Below are 23494 nucleotides of genomic sequence, written 5' to 3'. Positions count from 1 at the left end.
GTCCAGTTGGCACCATGTAAGGACACCAGAGAGAGAGAGAGAGAGAGAGAGAGAGAGAGAGAGAGAGAGAGAGAGAGAGAATCCAAAACCATTACATTCTACAATAACTTTCCTACAACAAAGACTGTCACTTCATTTCTTTGATTTCAACAATTTAAAGCCAAACTTTCACATACAACCTAACCTACAAAACAGTCCAGTCTGTCACAACTTCCATTTAATGCAAACAATGCCAAGAGTGATGTGTCTGGCCAAAGCAGAATGACAATATGGTGATTTTGAAAAATGAAGGAACTGTATAACAGTTGCTTAATCCACAATCTTTTATTTTGTACATGACCGGTTTTTGAACACTTGAAGTTCCATTATTTATAGTAAAATAAATAAATAAAGAAGATTAGATGGATAGATCACATAACTAATGAGGAGGTATTGAATAGAATGGAGGAGAAGAGGAGTTTGTGGCACAACTTGACTAGAAGAGGGGATCGGTTGGTAGGACATGTTCTGAGGCATCAAGGGATCAACAATTTAGTATTGGAGGGCAGAGTGGAGGGTAAAAATCGTAGAGGGAGACCAAGAGATGAATACACTAAGCAGATTCATAAGGATGTAGGCTGCAGTACGTACTGGGAGATGAAGAAGCTTGCACAGGATAGAGTAGCATGGAGAGCTGCATCAAACCAGTCTCAGGACTGAAGACCACAACAACAACAAATAAATAAAACAAAATCACTTGATCACCTGAAGTTATCACCAACCCAATGTTGTCATGGAATCAAAGGTTCCGTGTCAAAAGGGAAAAAGGCACAAAAATTTCCATGACAACCGTTTCCCTGTTCTGCATGACCAAGAACACAAACATAGTTTTCAGTTTGTGTTCCAGGTCGTGCAGCAAAGGGAAATGAGTTTTTCTGTTTATGTTCCCCATTACACAGCATGGGCCAATAATTGTTACGGAATTTTTGTCCCTTTCAGCCTTTTGACATGGAACATTTGGTTCCATTACAACATTGGAGTGAGGTAACATTAGATGATTAAGTGACTATCTTTTTACACCAGACGATGGAACTTAAGTGTTCCAGAACTGGTCTTGTACACAAGAAAAACCTGTAGATTAAGCAACAGTTCTGCAGTTTCTTGATTTTTCAAAATGGACCTGCATAGTTTCGGCTGCCCCATAAAAACAACTCTCTGTACAAGATTGTGATCTTCAATATACTCAGCATCTTCACAATACATATGGAGAGCAAGACACGACCCAAAGAAAATAAACAATACATATAAACAAAACACACGAACCTCTGCAACTCCAGCTACCCATTACGGTGCTCTTTATCCAGCGAATTCTAGGTTGGGAATGGTATAGTACTTCTCCAAGTCCGCGTTGATGGAGTTACCACCCTCATAGGCATTTTAAAGCTGCTGCCAAGCTCACCACTGGGGAGGAATCCGTGTACCTTACCTGCCAACATCTAGCGCATATCACAAGGTCAAAAGTGACATCATTAGTGAAGTGAATGCGGAAAACTACTTAGATATGATGGCCAGGTTGGCTGGCAAACTGGTCCCATTGTTAGTCTGCAACACTGATTTGATCTGGCATCAGCGTACCTCCCAGTGTCCCAAAAGCAGGTAATTTTAACTTGCTATTCACAAATGTTACACACATTAACAAGTCAAATAAACCAAAACAATGAAAAGGTTATCTACACATAATAAAACAATGCCACAAGTGTGAGAATAAAACGGACGAAACATATAACATAAAACGGAAAGAAAGGAAGAGCGGCTAAAAGTGGGCAGTCCGGCAAAAGGTGGATGACTGTCATTTGGGAGCCACAGTGACACTGAGGTGAGTCCTCGAGACAAAGTAGGTAACCATGAATTAGCCATGAATGTCCAATGCAGGATGTGTGCATGGAAGACTTCCACACATTCATAATCTCCTTAATGACATGCAGTTTGTTGTGCGTGCTGTTATGTCATTCTGTCTCCCAAAACCGGAAAACCCTGTGGGAGCACGTGATATGGCCACCAGCTCTGCAGTGAAAACTCTGCAGTCAACTGGCAAGGAGTGCTGCTCAAGTCTTCCATGAACATATGTGAAGCCTACGAGACCATCAGCCATTGAACCCTTGGTGTAAACCACTTCAGAGTGTGGCGGCATTAATGGAGTCCTTGGCGCCATGCAAAAGGTCCAGATAAAGCTGTGGCCGAGGCGTACACCATGGAGGCATACATGAATGGACCACAAGTAGAGATGGTAAAGGGAAGGACTCCAGCTCAGAGAGAAGGGACCGCATGCGAACAGCAATCGTTAGCCCAAATCTGTGCTGCCGATGTGTGAGATGGACTGCCGCGGGCGGGAAAAGGAGACGGTAATTCGGATGCTCAGGGGAACTACGAACGCGTGCTGTGTAACTGGTGAGCAGTTGCGCACGTCTGATCTGCAGTGGAGGGACACCAGCCTCCTCCAGTACACTGGTCACCGGACTCGTCCTAAAAGCTCCTGTCACTAATCGAACCCCACAGTGGTGCACAGGGTCGAGTAAATGCAATGTTGAAGGTGCTGCTGAACCATAAACCACACTCCCATAGTCAATTCGGGATTGGACAAGAGCTTTGTAGAGCTACAGCAGCGTACAGCTATCTGCACCCCTATTGGTGTAGCTCAGGCAACTGAGGGCATTGAGGTGCTGCCAGCACTTCTGCTTAAGCTGACGAAGATGAGGGAGTCAAGTCAATCGAGCGTCGAAAACCAGTCCTAGGAACTGATATGACTCCACTACAGTGAGTGGATCGTCATTAAGGTATATATAGAAATGTAATTAGTAGTCGGTATCACAATGGTTGTTTAATGTCCAGTGAAATTGTAAATACAGATCTCCCAATTGTCCTAGAATATAAACTTCAAAATAGTCATATTATTTGCTGTGTGATCAATGTGTGAGTAGCCCCAATCATGTAGGTTTTCTGATGTCCCTCTCCCTGTTCCAATAATTCAGAAAAGTTAAGTTTGATTATTCATTAACTGAACAGATGCACAGATCATTACATTACATGAAATTCAAAGTGATACTTGATACTGATGGATAGAGGCAGCAGCACTTGGTGTGTGTGTGTGTGCTGATAACACCATAGTATGCAGGTAAAGATCGTAGAAGGTTACAGGATGAGTTGGTCAAGATTTTTTATGGGTGCTTGCTATAAATGTAGAAAAAGTTAAGGTAGTGCAGACGGACAGCATAAACAATCCTACTATGTTTGAATACAGTGTCAGTGGGGTGCACAGTCATGCCGATTAAATATCTATGCTTAACATTGCAAAGTTGTATGAAAAGTAATGACAATATAAGGACAGTAGCAGGAAAGGTGAATGGTTAACTTCGGCTTACTAGGAAAGTTTTGGGAATGACCAAGTCTTGAATGTTTGGGATCCCCATCAGGTGTCAGTTAAAGGAAGGCACTGAAGCAATTCAGAAGTTTGCTGCTATATTTGTTACTGACAGGTCTGATCAACACATATGTGTTATGGAGATGTTTCGTGAACTCAAACGAGAATCCCTGGAGGGAAGATTGCATTCTTTTTGCAACACAATGTTGAGAAAGTTTAAACAGGGATTTGCAGTTGACTGCAGAATGATTCTACTGGCTCCAACTAACATCTCACATAACAACTGCAAAGAATAGATTACAGAAATTAGGGCTTGTAAGGAGGCATACAGACAGTCCTTTCCTTTGTTCCATTTGCATGCATTTTTATCAGCATTGTATGTGAAGTGGAACATTAATGACATGTGTGACTGTGGTGTACATGGTACCCTCTGCCACACACCGAGTATTTATGTATGTATGTACGTATGTAGAATCAGTGAACAAAGACGTCACCTGAAATAATCAACAGTTTCTTTATAATATAAAATCATCTAAGGGAAGGCTACTAATGCACAGTGTTTTTCAAGAAACACTAACTAATGAATACAATTATTGGTATGAGTTTACGGACTACTGACATTGCAACTTTGGTGCTAATAAAAGAAAAAATTATCCTTGAATTGTCTTGTTTGAATCTGAATTTCTTAAAACATGAATAAATATACACAAAATTAAAATTATTTTACACCCTCAAAATATAATTTACCACCCAATTTAAAGGTTATATATAGTAGATGGAACTATTATACAAGCATAAAAAATATATCTGGGCTCAATTGTGATGTTGCACCCCCTGAAAACTTGGTTTTGGAATCCGACTGATCTGTTGTGTAGCCTGAGGTCTAGGATAGGTTAGAAGGCAATAATTGGTTGTGAGTCAGAGTCAATGAATTTAAATGTCAAATGAAGGTTGTGGTAATAGACTGACCTGTGAAGTAACCTAATGTTTACATTCACACCAAATTTAACACACTTTTCCATATTAAATACATTTTTCCTCTAAGCACTAAAACTGCAAAGTCATTGTTTTCACAAAATACGGTGGAACATCTAAAAAAGATAAGCCTGTCTTCATGACAAAACTTAATTTTGGATGCCAAAGTGCTTCACTAGGTAACAGTTCTGGAACCAAGGTGCCACTCAGCATTGGGCACATACGCAATTCAGTATCAAAGGTGAAAAAAAGCAATAAGTGACCGAAAATGTCCCAGGACCTATGGATTTGTAGTCTGACACTTATCCATCGTATTACTGAGCCACACAAAATTTATTTACATGTATAAAAATAACAAACAGCAGTGGGTACAATAATGCGCCCAACAAGTCTACTCACTGAACATTGTTTCCAATTGCAAGATAATGAAAGAAGAGGCAGTGGGTAGATTAAGATTATCAAGGATGATGCAGAAAGGTGTAGGTATGACATCAGCTGTAGCTTTTTTTTTTTTTTAAGAAACCACTAAAATACATCTTAAGCCATTTAGAAACACCATGGGAAACCGAAACTTGGATGGTCCATGTAAACAAAGTTGACACTTGGAATGGTGGCTGACTGAGGCAACCACAAATGGCAAATGCCTCTACAGTTGGTCCCATATGCCACAGAGTCAAGCGTTAACTTAGTTTGTGTGGACAATATGATTTACTGCCATACATATTACAAGCTGTCACAGTATTTTTCAACAGTATATTGCATGATATAGTAAGGGTAAAAGCATCCTAAACAGAACTGCATTTATATATAATAAAAAAAAATGTTTTATTACAAATGTGACTGAACAGATAAAATTGTAACTTATGGCATACAACTCTATTTGCAGTCTGTGTAATATGCGCAACAAAACGTATTATGTGATTTATTATTTATTTGCCCATAGACCATTTGGTACAACAGCATCGGACATGAGAGAGCACATGCACACACATTGACAAAAGCATTGACAAAATTGGATAGGATAAGGCTGTGATAGTGCAGGATGAGTACAAGATTAGCAATGTATAGTTATGTATGTACTAATGATGCCTTAGCCAGCACACCACAACTGTTTGGAAGCAAATAAATCAATTCAGTTTCTGCAATTATGCGACATTTCAACAGCTTCCATTTTTTTCTTGTCTGAATTGTTTATCGCCCACTTTTCACTTCCTTACTACACGACACGCCTGACAGAGGCTTTAGTTCCAAACACTCACTTTTATATTACATTCTCATCGTAATGAAACAACGCTCTAACAAAAGTTTGGTTTGAAAACCACGATACCCTACTGCTTTTGCTTCCATCCAATATGTGCACAGTCTAACCGTCAGTTCGCCACATTACCAGAAAATTCGTGGTACAAACTGGGATCGAATACTAACGTTCTGGATATGTGGCTGGACACTTTTACTCATGCAGATAAGAAATCACTTCCACTCAAAAGATACATGCACAAAATATTGCTTTAAGTGGCGGTGTCGAGTAGTGTTACACACCTAAACGCTCTTTATCCAAAACGCCTACAAACAGTCGGTACAAAACCTGAATATTTTATCATGAATTTTAGGAACACTAGTCTGAATAATTCCAATAGTACTCATATTCCTGCCAAGCGAAAACTATTCATATTTAATGGTCAGCGATTATTATATTAATTTGTTCTTATGTAAATAAACACTCTTAAATCAGAACATACGCAACTAGTGAAAATTCACAACAAACATTTTACACTCACCCGACGACTCTGACAACCTCCGTACCAGAGTTGATATCAAAAAATGTACACGAATCCAAAGATGATTGTACTATCAAAACTGCAATACCAATGTTGGAAAAAGTGACATCAACTTCAAAAATATTTTGAGATTATGTATGAAAAGGAAAATAAAGGCAAACTTACCACAGTTGTCACTCTTACGCTAAGATTTGTGACCAACTCAAGACCTTCTTTCTAAATTGCACTGGATATGTCTCCATTCACCCGAGTCCAAATTTTCTAATATCTGTGACCGCACAGTAGTTCCCACCGGAACCTCATAAAACCTAGTACATTTTACCGGCTTCCTTCTCTGTCTCCTGAGTTCCTCGTGGACGTCGTATGGTTATTTGTACTGTTCTGTATATCTTCTCCCTATTTTCCAAAGCAATGGCAGCAAACAAGGAACGTACATTTATTATGGTGAAACCAGATGGTGTTCAACGAAATCTTGTTGGTGAAATAATAAAACGATTTGAAGCTAAAGGTTTTAAACTAGTAGCGATGAAGTTTGTATTGGTAAGTTACTATGATAGTTACTAAAAACATTTTCCTCGTATACGTATGTTACATTGATCAAATTTCCATTCGTAGCCGTCGGAAGACCTGCTAAAGAAACATTATGCTGAACACATTGGGAGACCTTTCTTCGCTGGACTGGTAAAATACATGTCTTCTGGCCCAGTTGTTGCAATGGTAAGTAAAAACGTTCATCTAATGGATCCTAAGAATAAAAGTATATGGAATTTTAAATAGCGATGTGTTAAATATGTGGCGTATCAGAAAATACCACGTGGCGTTAATTTTTTTGCGACTTCTGTCAAGAACGTTTCGGGTTTCACTTGTGCTATCATCAGCACTTCAACAGTTTGTGAATACTGAACCAGTGCAGACTCTCTGAATAAATAATAGGTTTTTTTCCCTTTGATGGCCAGCTCTAGATCAGTGTACGTACCATTGCAACACACATTTGACAGATATTGACTGGTTACCAGTTTTAGTCTGGGATGCAGTCTGCCATTCTATGGAACAATTCCGAAACAGTGGGGTCTCTCAACCGTACTTTCCGTTGATTCCCCATAACCATCTCTGGCATTTTCCTCCATTAAGGACTGCCGCAGTCGCTTCCCTTCAGCCGAAAGGGCAAGTTCATCACTTGAAAAGCTTCTCATATGGACAAGACACAGAGTACTCTTGTCTCTGTTGTGGAATGGTTTACAGTGTAGTATACCTCCCCCTTTCCACGTGAAATGTTGATTCTGGTACCGGATTGATCTATAGTGCCTGATGTCTTCATTCACAGCAGATTTAGGGCCTAACTTGTTTTAACAACTAAAATTGCAATGTAAATTTAAAAAAAAAAACATATTAGGTAATGAGTTTGATGGATATTACCACATGTCGTACACAAGTTAAGAAAAATGCAATATGGTACCCTTCTACCGTTGTTGCAGTCTACCGTTACTTATTGGCAACTCATCATTCACTCCTTAATATACACATCCTTCTCGTCTTCAAAACACGCACTGGACACCCTCTGCTTTGCAGTTGGAATGCGCACTGTTGTAATGAGATGCACTCACTATATATAAATCATTACCTTATTTTATAAATTTTATTCAGCTGTAAGCACAGCTAAATGACTGGTAAGACATATAAAAATCAACTGGTTACCACTTACTCCTCGAATGTAGCATGTGGATTTGTATACTGAAGCTATTCTGGACTTTAAAATACACATAGAATACATGTTAGTGTAGCTGTGCATCGAAAGTATGACTTTAATTGATAAAAGTATTAGGTCATTTTAGTGCTTTCATTGTGGTCAAACCTCAGATATGTGCCGTGGTTGAAAGAAGTGCTGTAAATGACACAAATTAACTTTCTTCAAGCCACATTGACATATAAATCTGCTCAAATCACACCACCATGAAATTGTTGAATGGATGATATGGCAAAAAGAACAATTAGACATCAGATTAAGGAACATAAAGAACTGGAATTACTAAAAATCTGCAATGCTAAAATCAAACATGCTCTTTGCATGGCATGCAACATGTAGCCTTGGTGTGGAGAGAAAACAAACTTGTGAATATAAAAATGTCTGTTGCTAAAGCTTGAGTAAATTGAAGTTACATCCCACTATAAATTTTATGTTGTGCCTAATTTGCTTTTTCCGCACTTCCCTGTGTTTTTAAAATTTGAAGCAGTATAAAGTGAGGGAGAACTAAAATACATGCCCATGTTTTTGAAGGGTAGCTCATATTTCACATTAGCTAATATTCTGGTAAATGGAAATGAAGGTGAATCTGTCAGGCAAGAGCAGTAGTGCAAAAAAATCCTCAGTGTACAGGGAAATCGTAACATATCAACATCTTTACTACTTACAAATATTAGGCTGTCCGAATTACCATATTAATTTGCTGTTTGACCTTTTAACATAATGGTATGACATGTAAAGGATGGGGTCTAGAAATAGTTTGTTTTCTATTGAGTTGTTCCTGCTCTTTTTTTTTTTTTTTTTACCACACCCTCAAACCATACGCTATAACTATGAAGTTTAATGGAACAGGAATGCTAAGTCACATTTATGCACAAAGCATGTGAAGCCCTGACACCACTTCATTACTCTGATTCATCTTGACGTGTTAGTACAAAAGAAACTCTGCAACAGAGGAAACTAAAAACTATAGCTGATACACTTTTGTGTAAAGTTACACAGCAAAGACAGTTCCCCTGCCATTGGATAAAAACTTGATGGTTTCACAATTAATCAGTATTTCTGTGAGCTGATATTGACTTAAATGGTAAAAACCTATCTGAAACAGAAATTTTAAATTCTTGTTCACTCTACAAGCAGGGACAATGTTGTGGGTATTGTAACTTGAATTCTCAGGCATGCAATAGACTAGCTTGAATCAGCTATTTTTTTAACTCGTTTAGCAAGGATTTTCATTCTTTTTACTGTGAAACAACAAATAAGTTCTGAAGTAGTATAGTTAAACTACTACTAGAAAAACGTGTGGGAGTAAAGGGAGGGATAATTGCAACAAAGAACTGTACTGTGGCTTGTATATTTTCCATTTCATTGATCTGATATTTTCAGCATGTCCCACACTATTTTTAAATGGTGGTATTCACATTGATATGTTTCTGAATGTTTGAAGGTAACTTACTCTCTTGCTCACTTGGGTGGGTTATGGTAGCAGAGTTAATGCTTTTGTGTCTTAATCTTCAACTGTGATTTGACGGTGTAAAGATTGTAGGTAGTTAATATTTTTTATTGGTGTGCTCAGACAACAATTGCAAGATTAACAGGATAGGGTGTGTTGAAAATAACAATTGTGGAAATTGTGATGAGCAATGTTGCATTGTACAAGGTCTAAGTTAGGTTGTAGGGTCACACTTGCACACTGCCTTTGTACACGTACACACCATTAGCTTGTATGTAAATGAAGAATTGTAATTCTGTTACATATATTGAGACTGTTCAAACATAATCTTTAAACTAAAAGTACTTTTAAATGTTTCACAGGTCTGGGAAGGACTGAATGTTGTCAAGACGGGGCGTTTCATGATGGGTACAACTAATCCGGCTGATTCAGCACCAGGTACCATTAGGGGTGACTTCTGCATTCAAGTGGGAAGGTAAATTATAAACACAGAACAATGTGGTACATAACACCTAATTAAACTATGTAGTGTTGATTATACCATGCTGAACTTGTATCTGATTTTGTTCTTTCTGCAGGAACATCATACACGGTTCAGATTCAGTGGAGTCAGCACAGAAGGAAATAGGCCTCTGGTTTGAGTCAAAGGAATTGGTTGCTTGGCAGCCAGCAACTCAGGCATGGATCTATGAAGACTAATTGAATCTTATATACTGTGTACATTCCAGTTACACAAAATGCGCCATTTATGTGATAATAATAAATTTTTCAAAAAAAGTGTAATAATGCATTTATAATAGTGTAGATTACCCCCCCCCCCCCCTAAATCTGCTTCAAATTGCCCTAGTAAATTATTTTAACTTAAGAATCTATAAATACAGGCTCACAATTAGTCTGCAATTACTAGTTGCTGAAAGGTGATGTGGAAAACAAATGGATAGGGAAATCTGTAAGAGTATTGGTGTAGAGGATAAAGGTATCTTCACAAGAACCAAAGAAACATCTCTGGATGTAACAGTATCTGCCTTCACAAACATTGCCAAGTACATTCATTTGTATCTACAAATAAACAAGAATGTTGCACTTGTTCCAAGCACTGAAAACTTGATAGGTTGGGAAAAAGTTAAATGTGAACGGAAATAACATTTTTATTTAATGCTTCATGGCAGATAGTTCATACCATCTTTCACTAGGACATGGAGTGGATGGTGGAGAAATGAGTGTTTGGTGACATTGTTATTTGTCAATGAATTTCTGTGCCCTCATGAATGTAAATACTTGTTCCCCATGATTCAAAGGACTGAGTGTCTGATAATGTGCTCTAGGCACATTTGTGTGGAATAGCCAAACATGTTGTCATGGGAAACTCCCCATTGCACCACCCCCCCCCCCCCCTCCTCCATTCCCAGATTTAGTGGTGAGAGCCCAGTAGACAGCTCATCAAAAACTGAACACAGGTGAAGCATTAAGACAGGAAGATTATTTACTGGACTGTGGAAAAAAGGCAGAATAGAAACAGTGAACAGTCAAAGAACAAAGTAAGATATAGAGCAGCTGGGAACAGAAATGGTGATGTGGTTAGTGTTGGGTTAGCACACGGGTGTGCAGGGTTCAAATCTCTATCGTGCAAATTTTCTTTTCGCTTTATTCAAATTTGTGTCTGTGTTGTAACATGCTTCAACAGTGAGGTGTAAGGCAGACCTATAATGAAAGTTGACTCTGCACAACTACTCGATTAGGAGCCGAAAGGAAATGGCTTTTGTATGGGAAATGCAAATGTTTGATGCAAAGGCAACATCAGGAGTTTCCCTTGTGAGGTGTGGTCTTATATTCATAGCAATAAATGATGAAATACTTGCATTGCATATTGATGGCAATAAACAGGGAATTGTGGGTCTGTGAACATTTAGAGAATGTCCCAGAAATAGTGCAATGTTTCAGGTACATTAGTATTTAAAGCTGAAATACAATGGACATGGGTCCCTATATGAAGATGATGATATATTTAAAGAGAATCAACAACCAGTTAACCTTGATTGCAGGTATAATTGACTCTTGTTAATTTTCTGTGAATGATATTTGTTCTTTTGTTAGGGGATAATAACTTTGTCACTGTAAGTTTGGTATGCATTGGATCATATTTTTTTATTTATTTATTTATTTTGTTAGCATTGTGTCAATAGCCACATCTCTGCTCATCTGGGCTTACACAAACTTGAAATGTATTCAGATAGTTTTTTGTATTCAGATGAGAAATCTCTATTAAGAATGTGTCTCGCAGTTAAGATGTCATAGTACTTACTTTTACACTGGAAGCACATAGTTGAAAATAGAACATCCCTCCAAGTAAAGCTAAGCTTTAGTTATGGGTGCATATTTTTGATGTGCAAGCATCAGTTTTTTCTTTTTTGTACTTCCTGTGAGAACCAAACACTGCATAGAAGTGCCACTGTAAACAGATGTCTTCTTCTGTGTAGGTACTGATCAAAAGGATATAAGAATAGTCTATGAGTTTGTGTCTCTGCTGCCAATATTTGGATCCAGACCTCTTGCAGAGTTGTCACTTTGCCTTTAATTTGCAATGAGACTGATTTTTACTGAAAGATCTTCCACTAATCTACAACATGTAAATCAGAAGGCTGGAGTTTTGTATAGGAACCACAATATACAATTTGTGGCACTGTCTGCATTTATCCTCAAGCCATGTAGTGTGTGGGAGAGGTACTTCAGCTGCCAGTTTTCAAATTAAACCCACTTTTACCACACTCCTGGTAGTTTGCTTTCAGTATATTGATACAGCTGTATATTGATACATGTGTAGTTTGTAGATGGCGTGACAGTTTGGGCTGCAACTATGTTGGTCAGTGGTTGTCAAAGATTCTTAGCCAATATTGACACTGCAGTGTGGCATGAAAATAACATATTGCAACTACATGCATTTTCCTGAAGACTTACGTAGCTACTCATCTTCTGTACCTAGGAGGGTACTGTGGCCGGTGCCATATTGCAACTGAATCCCACGTTTGTTTTTCTTGTTTGGGGGCATATTTTCTAGTTGTCTTCATGCCATAGTATGTGAAAGATTAAAATGCAGCTGCAGCAGACTGTTTACAGTTGGCACTTTGTACTGGGCCAAATAGAGTAACTTCATTCAAAACTGTCACAAAGGGATAGAACTTTCATTGGGGGTGAACACTTTGGCCAATTTTCCCTTTGGATGCCGTGTCAGCATTAGTGATACACAGAATAAATCATCAAACTGAAGTAAACAAGGAACTACATCTGTAGGCCAGAGGAAGTTGTTTAAACTTTTCCTGACCTGGCCATTTTACCACACCTTCCCCTATTGAACTTACTATTGACTGGAACCCTGTAAATTAGTATGTTGCATTAATTAATAACTTGCAATATGAGGAACCATCACAAATGTTTTGAATGGCAGTGTTTACTATTGCACTGTATTACAATAGCTTAATTTGAGTGCATATTACTTGCTACAAAGATGTACCACATTTGAAAATGACAATCTCTACAATGTACACTCATGAATCCATGTTACTTCTGTTAGGCATTTATGCTATAGCAGCTGATCGGTGCTAGTTGTGAATGCTTGTAAGTTGTCTGCATCACCTCTTACTTCCATTAACCCTGCAGTGGCTGTGCTACTAGCACACTGCTCCCGACATAAGTGGCAAAATTAGCTCAAGGCTGTATTCACCAGTGTCAGTTTTAATTAAGGACATCTTAAAATATTACTGTCCCTATAAGTACTTTGGTTATTGAGCAAGAAAATTACTCTTAAGCTCTAACGTTAGTTGACATTTTTTAATTTGGCTGTTAGTTGCTTGATGCATATTATTGTAGAATAAGATTAATAATTGGGGGCCACATGAATGCATGCTGCAGTTTGATGACTGCTGATGTAGGTGCTAGATGCAAAGTGAAAGTATAAGGGAAATAAATGGGCAAAGTAGATTTGATACAGGCAAAAGCTGTTTTCCTTAAGATTGATTGTTTTATTTGCTGTCAATGACCATACAGCAAAAACTGATTGGTTCATTTTTGTAAGCCCCATCCTCAACTAAGCATTCGTACATGCCACGAAAAAAAAATAAAAAAAATGCAGTAACCTAAAGGACAAGGTCATTTCACTGACGAGAGAGGTGACAGGTACCTCATCACTGTAAGAGTGTATGGTGACAATGACCAAATTATATACGCTATGGTAAAGGGTGCCCAGTGTACCCCACTCTAGCGGCAAGGCAGGGATGTATTCTAGCATGCAAATGATCATAATGGTGCCGAATAGCATTCTGCAATAGACTGTCCCGAGCATCTTGAGTCTTTTTGTTACAGTTCAGCATGGTTCTTGGAGGCACTGGTGAGCTGTTCTGTTCCCACTTATTCGTGTTCCTTAAATGTTCAACTGGCAAGAGATATGATGCTCTCGCTGGCCGGGACAATTGTACACCCCCTCAAGAGCATGTTGCATTGCAGCAGCTGTATGTGGATGTGCATTATCTTGCTGAAAAACAAATCGCCTTCCTGCCTAAGAAATTGGGTGACCTTTTTGTTGAGGAGAAATGCACTCTGGAGTAAGCTGCTCACAAAGTCTACACCATAGTACGTCTATCATTTGCATATAGACAGAACTTACTTCCATCACTGAAAACTGTACCATTCCACTCTGCAGTCAACTCTCACGATAGAAAAGCCATGTTTTGTGGTGTTGTTGTGCCACTGGGAACCTGGCCAGAGGCACACATGATCTTAATCCTGCTGCAAGCAGTCAATTCCCAATGGTCCCTGATGACAGAGCAGATGCGACAAGTGCTAGGATTTTGTCCCAGGAAGATGATCAGTTGGCTGCCACTGCCTGCACAATGTGTCAATCTTGATGAGACTTCTGTAGTAAGCGGACATTCAGAACCTGATCTACAGGCATGGGAATGTTCCAAAGATAACTGCCAAAAGCAACAACACACCACTCCACACCACTGATACATTGTGCCCAACACATGCAGCAATTCGGCAGTATATCCATCCAGACCATTCAAGGTACACAATGTGACCCAAATGGCTGATGCTGTTTAACAAGATTATTAGTGTTCATCTCTAAATTCTGCAAAATGACTGCCTGCAGACTCTAAACAGACATGCCTCCTGACGCCAACGACAATGACAGATGAATAACTGATACTAACACCCCTCATTATGTACCCTGGTGCAACTGAACTGTGCTGAAGGGTGTAGCACTCAGCTGTTTAAGGCTGCCCAACTGCTACGCAACTTCGTTTTGTGTATTTAGCAACCACGACAAATGTGGCAAGTTAATATGCAACTTAATGTAATTGCATTGTTCCTGTAGTTAAGTTCTTAATGCTACGTTGATTTGCAAGGTAGCACAACACTTATTGAGCTTCTTGAGAATTAGCCTCATTTTCTTGAGACTATCCAGCAAGATAAATTTTTTTATGCCTAGTAGTCACTGCAATGTGTGCCTCAGTATTGTAACTACACACTTAGTGGTGAGTAACACCCATAAGATGAGTGTTTACCCCCATACAAGAAATATTGGAAGAACATTATTAAGATGATTCAGAATGCAGCAGAATTACTCTACTAATGGCTCAAATTTACTTTTTAAGCACAACGCTGATTACCAGCAGAAAAACTAATTTTCCAAGATAACACCTCACTGGGAAAGCCTGAAGACCTACTTTGCGTAACATTCTGGTCCGAGTTCCAGAGTTGACGTTTGTGTTTGTGACGTGTGCTTCTCTGACTGAATGATGTGTGTTTCTCTTTTTCTGACAAAGGTTGTGGCCCACAGCTTTGTGTAAGTGTCTTTTAATTGTGCCTGTCTGCAACTTAATGTCATCTTTACGGTAAGCAGCAATTTATCTCTTCCTACAGTGTTGTTAACAACCTTATTTTGATGTCTCAAACTGAATACAAAATGCTAAGAATATTAAGAATTGGGTAACTTGTGCAATAGATAAACAAGCATCACACTACTACTAAACAAACTGAAAAGACTAACAGTCCAATGTAGAGTTCAGTGACTGATTTGATTAATCTTGTGTGAAATAGAAATGAAAAGTATCAATGAATTTGGCATGCAATGTACTGCTCTGATATACAGTGTCTCTCTCCCAAGAGTCATCAAGTGCATTTTATCTGTGTTTCAGCATATTCTTGCTTTCATGTTCGCATTGTGTACTTGAAGTCAGCCGAAACAAATAGTGTTAGTCACATATTTCATGCAACGATCAGTGCCAACAGAAAATGACAGTTTGTTTCCTGTTACAAATAAAATTATTTTTAATGTGGTAATTTGCATGCCTCTTCAATAGTGGCTTCAGATTAGTCTAGTTCGATGTTCGTCTCCTCAACATGTATTTAACAGGAACTGCAAAACCTGAATAATAACCAGTACTCCAGCAGTGCTCCTGGCCGCACTGACCGCTAATGCCAAGCATGCACTACTGACATAGTATTTTACTGTCCCTGTTAATAGAAACTAAAAAACAAATGTCAGTTTAGACTAATGTGGAAGCACCCAAAAGGCATGTAAAATTCCTATTTTTTTATAAGGGAAACAGACACATTCTGTTCACACTGGGCATTGCATGAAAAATGTGACAAGCGTTAATTGTTTGGGCTGACTCCAGCTACGCAGTGCAAAAACAGAATTTCAAACATCTGCCGAAATACCAGAGAAAATGTGCCTGGTGACTCTCAGAATACACCTAGTATATTCATTCCAGACTAGAGTAATAAAAGGCTTTTCTTCCAGCTTGGAAAAAAAAATTATACATTAGTGTACCACCAACATAAAATCTAAAGCAAATCAAATGCAGAGCATATAGCAATCACATTTGTCATAGAATACTGTCAAAATGAAATGTAGTAGATCAGTTTCATGACATTAATAAAGAAAAGGTAGCTAATTAACTATCAGCTGCAGTTTTGGACTGTAAGATATGAATCAATCTAACTTCAGAAGATCTTACAGATCACCAACTGCTATTAAACTGACCTTTAACCTAGTGGAATTTAAGATTATTTTGAACAACATAACTTTCAGGCTGCCATATGATTACAAGTGAGAGAAACAAAATATGTAACAAAACTGTTAACAGAACATTTATTGTTACCATAGTATGCTACACTTAAAAATGCCACACTGGATCTCCATTAAACTGTACATACTCTGTTCCTCATCATGAATTTGTGACAGGAGGATGTACAGCCTGCAAGCAATAGCCCACTCTCTCTCTTCTTACACTGTCTTTCACACAAATGGCCAAGTACAAAGGTTTAATTCATTTATGTGAAAAGCAGTATTCACTCACGAAATAAATATGCCAAAAACCATGAAAGAAAAAATAATTTAAATTAGTTCTCAATGAAAATCTTTGTGTGTACTTATCCTCACACATTTGTAATTTCTGTACCAGGCAGTGCAATGATATTGGAAGTTCAGTTTTGAAACACTTTCCTGCTTATGGGTTGACATCCCACTTTATAGAGAAACCTGCTGAACTGCTTCAGTTTCTACTGTATTTATCATAATCAAAATGTTCTTTTACAATCAAATTGTTATGGCCATGATAAGCATTAATGTCTTAGTTGAAGAAGAAATAATCTCATATGGTGGTGGAAAGGGAGAGATCAACTTAAGAACTATGATACCCACAATACTAATGATCTACCTTGGGAACAGGAGGAGAAAGAAAATGTGAAAAACAATTAAACTTGTTTGTCAAATTTGAGCCTTAATAATTGTTTCTGTGTAGTTATGTACTCAAGGGTAAAATAAAGATGGCTGGGAAAGTAAGATTTGCAATATACCATCCACTTCTTAGTAGCAAATGAATTTATAACTCTGATCTATTTTGAAAACTGTTGTCCCAAATATATTTGTCCTCTCGTGTAAACAATGATAGGTCATGTGTGCTTGTATACTCACAGTTAAGTTTTCTCTAGTGCAAGTGACATGCACTAACTTGAATTGCAATTGACAAGGTACTGTTGTCAGAGGACAACAGAAGATATAGTAAAAGTTAAATGCTAACAAAAATAATTGCCATGTAGTTGCTTCTTTTCATGTTTCATGGAACATGTTCGCAGTTTCTCACAGACTGAAACATTTGAACCGATTCACAATAAATAGTTTCTCAATGAATATTTTGATGTATGTTGACCATTTATGTGAATTGCTTGTACTTAATCTAGATTTAAACTGGTTAAATGCACACTATGAGCTTCTTTACTGCCATTGTGGCAAATCCAGGTTAAGGTGAAATTTCCTGTTGTGGTGTTCCTTCAGTCTACACTTCCATCTTCTGAAGCACCCTCTGTGTGGCTGAAGCTTTTGTTTCTTTCTACTGCTTCTTTTCTGCTGCCAAAGTAAAAGTTTTTTTTTTCCCCTCAGCTTTACTGCTGTGTTATTACTCTTGCATTTAGTCTGACAAACAGAGTTCTATCCATCAGGACTGCTCATGGCCCCGATCCTTGATGTTTTCACTACTGGAGAGCACTTTTCATTTATAAAACAAGCACACTGCTTCTTGGTACTGTAGACTCATAGAGGGCATCAGCCAGTACGCTGAGATGGAAGTGTAAGGCCAATCTAGGGTCCAGTTCTGGATTTTCTGTATCCTTCCTACATGAGAGTAAGCAGCCAAATACTATTGACACATACTCCAGTATGGGTCATATTAGTTATCTGAAGATCACAATGTGGTGTGTGAACAGCACCCATCCCAGAATTCATCTACATCTATACCCTGAGAACCGCCATGAGGTGCACGGCAGAGGGTACTTCCCATTGTACCATTTATTAAGGTTTCTTCCCATTCCATCCCCATATGGAGTGCGGGAAGAATAATTGATTGAATGCCTCTGTGCATGCAGTAATTATTCTAATCTTATCCTCACATCACTATGCGAGTGATACGCTGGGAGTTACAGTACTTTCCTAGAGTAATCATTTAAAGCCGGTTCTTGAAACTTTGTTAATAGACTTTCTGGGAACAGTTTACATCTACCTTCACGAGTCTTCCAATTCAGTTCTTTCAGTATCTTTCTGACACCCTCCCGCGAATAAAAAAACCTGTGGCCATTCATGCTGCCCTTCTTTGTATACGTTCAGTATCCCCTGTTAGACCTATATGGTATGGGTTCTACACACTTCAGCAATATTCTGGAACAAATTGCACAAGTGCTTTGTAAGAGCAATATCTTTGTCAATGGATTGCACTTCCCCAGTATGCTACCAATAAAACAAAGTCTGTTACCTGGTTTACCCATAACTGAGCCTATATGATCATCCATTTCATTTTCCTACAAAGTGCTACACCCAAGTATTTGTACAAGTTGGCCGATTCAAACAGTGAGTCACTGTTATTGTAGCCATAGGATACAACATTTTTTTTTCATTTTGTGAAGCACACTATTTTACATTTCTGGACATTTAAAGCAAGTTGCTAATCTTTGGACCTCTTTGAAATCTTATCAAGGTCTGACCGAATATTTATGCAGCTTCTTCCAGACAGTACTTCATCATAGATAACTGCATTATGTGCAAAGGGTCTGAGCTTACTGTTGATATTGTCTGCAAGGTCGTTGATGTACAGCATGAGCAGCAAAGGTCTCGACACAATTCTCTGGGGCTCACTTGAAATTACTTCTACATCTTATGATGACCCTCCATCTAACATAACATGCTGCATCCTCCCTACTAAAAAGTCCTCAATCCAGTTACAAATTTCACTTTATACTCCATACGATCATACTTTTCACAATAAGTGTAGGTGTGGTACTGACTCAAATGCTTTTCATAAATCAAGAAATACTGCACCTACCTGACTGCCTTGAACCGAAGCTTTCAGTACATCATGTGAGAAAAGTATGAGTTCGGTTTCACATCATCGATGTTTTCACAGTCCACGTTGGTTGGCATTGAGGAGGTCTCACTGTTCCAGACACCTCATCAGGGTTGCCACAAGTTTCCCCATATGAGGTTCCTTGATTTCCAGACAAGTTTTACCATTTTTCCCTGACAAATTGAGATCTGAAGGGTAAGTTAAGAAGTAAGTTGAAAATCTGTATTTGCAGCTAGAGTACAAGAAACAATAGAGTAAACAAGGAAATATCTAAAGAAAACTTGCAAGCAGATGGTGTTTTCTGATGTGACCAAAAATCTTAAGTACTAACATCACATCTTTTGTAATGAACTGTTTTTTGATGGAGAAAGCAAGTCAAATGGTATTGTGTTTCATTAAGACCACTGATATTATTTTATTTGAATAAAATGATACGCATTTGGTGACAAAAATACGCATTTCCATGGAGACACAAGACAGATTTAAAATACCTTCACCGGTTTCAGAAATAACCTCAGAAAAAAGTAGACCTCTTGAAAGAAGTGTATAAGGCGGGGAAGAATTGCGTAAACCAGCAATGTAGGTGACTACCAATAAAATCCTTGTTCTGCTATGATCTTTATTTTTTGTTGTTACCCACTGTGTTATATCTATTATTATACAGTTATTGTGTGATTTTTCTTTCGAGAAATATATGAGTGCACAGCGCACAAGCTGCCACCGACTTCTTCTTATTGTCCATGCTTTCCAATATATAAACTACTTTGAAGTGCCAAAATGTACTAGAGCAAATAAAATGTTTATAAAACACCACACTGGTCAATGTACTTGTGGTGAGACAGTCAGAATTCCTGATATCCATTGCTCATGGCCTCTGTCCTGCTGAGGAGCACCAGTCCTGGGTCCATGGATAAACCATGAAAATCCACTGCATTACACCACAAACAAACAGACCCGGCCTGCGGGCACATCGGTGAGACTAGATCTGACGGGCAGGGCCTGCACATTAGTGGGAACCAAAGGGCTTCAAATTGGCAGGGCCGATACATTAGTGATAACCGCAGAAACAGCTTGCAGTTTTGGCTCATTGCGGAAATCCACTTGTGTGGCCAGCTATTCACGAGTCACAGACAGCATGTTGATGAAAGAAGGCCACGATGATCAATCCATGCAACAGATAACTTGTGTGAATACTCTGACAATCAATAATAATGAGGATAGGTAGTAACTCACCATAAAGATGATCACTGAGCCACAGACAGGCACACAGTAAAGACAATCACACTCTCACAACTAAATTTTCTGCTATAGGCTTTGTTAGAAAATGAAAGCACTCACACAGTCACTCAGAGACAACTCATGCACACATGGCTGCTGTCTCCGGTCACTGCATCTACAGTCTCTGAGAATCAGATCCAAACAAACCACTCCTCGTGTCTCCTTGCCTCTCGTCAGCAGCTGCTAGGCTAGCAGCAAGACGTGGCAGCAGCACTGACTGCAAGCTGAGGGGAGTGGTAGGAAGGGGAGAAGTAGTAGTAATGAGGGAGAAGGGAAACGGCACATGTGCTCAGCTGCACCCGGTCAGCAATGATGTATGACACCTCAATAAACAAACCATTTCATCTACTGAGACAAAAACACAATATAGAATCTGAAAGGGATTCAATTGGGCCCTGTACCTTTGTTGAGTTTTAACGATTTCAGCTGTTTATCAACACCACTGACATGAATACTTATTTCATTCTTCTTTTCAGTGCTATGAGTATTAAATTGGGACAATTCTCCTGGATTTTCCTTTGTAAAGGAACATTTGAAAACTGAGCTTAGCATTTTAGCTTTTGCTTTGCTAACCTGAATTCCATTTCCTGTCTCATTCGCTAGGGGCTGGACATTAGCTTTGGTGCCACAAACAGCTTTTAGATATCGCCAGAATTTCTTTGGGTTTTGTGAAACATCATTTGACAGTATTCTGCTATGGTAGTCATTGAAGGCGTCATATATTGCTCTCTTGACAGCCAAATGCATTTCATTCAGCTTCTTTCTATGGCCCTATGTTTTGTTTTACATCTATTATGCCGTAATCCCTGTACATATACATCTTTACTCCCACTGTGAAGTGTATGAGAGAAGAGTATTTCCCTTTGTACTATTTACTAGGCCTTCTTCCATTCAAATATGGAGCATGCAAAGAATGATTGTGTAAATGGAAATGTCCAGGCTGTAATCAGTGTAAACTTTTCTTCATAATCCCTATGGGAGTGCGAAGTAAGGGGTTGTTGTATGTTCATAGAGTCTTCACTCAAGCTGGTTGCCAATAGGTTGTAAGTAGGTTTTCATGGGAAAATTATCATGTATCTAAAACTGTCTGTCAGTTCAGATTTTTCAGCATCTCTGTGACACTCTCACATTGGTCTCTTTGTATACAGTCTATAACCCCTGTTAGTCCTATTTGGTACAGCTCCCAGTATTCTAGGATGGGTCACATGGAAGTTTTGTAAGCAAACTTCATTTTAGATTGACTGCATTTTCATATTATTCCACCAACGAACCAATATCTACCACTTACTTTAATACAACCGAGCCTATGTGATCATTCTTTTACATATCCCTGTAAATGGGTACACAATGGTATTCATATGAGTTGACTGATTCCAGTTGTGGAGCACTGATATTGTAGTCATAGGACACTACTGGTTTGTTGGAAGTACTCAATTTTATATTTCTGAACATTTAAAGCAAGTTGTCAATCTTTGCACTGCTTTGAAATCTTATCATGATCTGACCGAATATTCGTTATTGATAACTGCATACTTTCAGAATGTGAGAGGCTACTATTAATATTGTCTGCAAGGTCATTAATTACAACCTGAACAGTAAGGATCCAAACACACTTCTGTGGGACATGCCTAATTTACTTTTCCTTCTGTCGATGACTCTCCATCCTAGATAGCATGCTGTATCCTCCCTACCAAGAAACCTTCAATCCAGTCACAAATTTCCCTTGATATCCCATATGATCATACATTCAATAATAATTATAGGTATGGTACTGAGTAAAATACTTTTCAGAAGTCAGTTGCATCTACATGACTGCCTTCATCCATGACTTGCAGGATGTCATGTGAGAAAACTGTGAGCTCAATTTCGCAAGACTGAAATTTTTGGAGGAGGTCATTCTATTCGAGGTACCTCATTATGTTTGATGTTCTAAGGTTCTACAACAAGTGGATGTCAAGGATATTGGACAGTAGGTTAGTGGATCACTTCTGCTACCCTTATTGCTGACATTTGTGACTTCTTTTTTTTTATTACTGGGCACAGTATTTTTGTTTGAGGGCTCTTTGATATATTATGGTTAAAAGAGGGGCTAACTTAGTCACAAATTCTGTACAGAATCTCACACTCACTTTATTCAATTTCAGTATTGTCAGCTGTTTCTTAATGCCACTGATACTAATACCACTCAACTTTACAGTGACATGAGAATTACACTCCTGCATTTTTATTTGTAAAGAAACACTTGAACACTGGGTTTAAAATTTCTGTTTTTACTTTTATGCTCTCACCTGTCATTCCTGTTTCAGCTGCAAGTGTCTTGACACTAGCTTTGGTACCACAAACAGCCTTTTCACATATGAGCATAATTTGTTTGGCTTTTTGTGAGAGATTTTTTTTTTTGTAATATTCTGCCACAGTACTCGCTGAAGACTCCATGCATAGTTTTCTTGACAACCAAATATGTTTCATTAAGCATCTGTCTATCTATAGCCTTATGCTGTGTTTTACACCTTTTATGCAGTAGCTTTTTTTCTGTACAATTGCCGTATACCATGAAGGGTCCCTATAACCATGAACTGTTCTTCAAGGAACATGTCTATCCAGTGCATAGGCATCTATCCATTTGAACTTGAGCCACAGTTCTGTGTGTCCCAGTCCAGAGCTAAATGTTTCAAGTTCTTCACTGAGGTACAACATTACTGCCCTTTTTCTAATTTGCTGAACATGTAAATCTTTCCACTTGTTTTAGCTAATCTTTGTACTTTAGTAACCAATGCTGCTATTACTACCTCATGGTCACAAATACCAATTTCAACAAGCACATCCTCATATAAGTTCGATCTAGTTGTGAGCTATTACACCCAATACATTTCCATCATGAATGGGATTCTAAATTATCTGTTCTAGTGATTTTCAGAGAAAAGATTTAGTATTGCGTCGAGGAATGTTTTGTCTTGTCTTGCCCACCACTTACAAAAC

At 38.5% G+C, this 23494-nt stretch overlaps 1 protein-coding gene across 1 annotated transcript; it reads left to right on the top strand.

Annotated features, from left to right (window-relative positions):
- Positions 1-6435: 6435 nt before the first annotated feature.
- Positions 6436-10127, top strand: LOC124710953 (nucleoside diphosphate kinase A). Its single transcript, XM_047240965.1, has 4 exons — positions 6436-6690; positions 6766-6867; positions 9707-9819; positions 9923-10127. The coding sequence occupies exons 1-4, from the start codon at positions 6514-6516 to the stop codon at positions 10041-10043; spliced, it is 513 nt and encodes a 170-aa protein (XP_047096921.1). The 5' UTR covers positions 6436-6513; the 3' UTR covers positions 10044-10127.
- Positions 10128-23494: the final 13367 nt, after the last annotated feature.

Source organism: Schistocerca piceifrons, chromosome 1, assembly GCF_021461385.2.
Source record: "Schistocerca piceifrons isolate TAMUIC-IGC-003096 chromosome 1, iqSchPice1.1, whole genome shotgun sequence".
Taxonomy (NCBI): domain Eukaryota; kingdom Metazoa; phylum Arthropoda; class Insecta; order Orthoptera; family Acrididae; genus Schistocerca; species Schistocerca piceifrons.
Note: the sequence above shows the minus strand (reverse complement) of the source record. Positions and strands in the feature narration are given on the sequence as shown.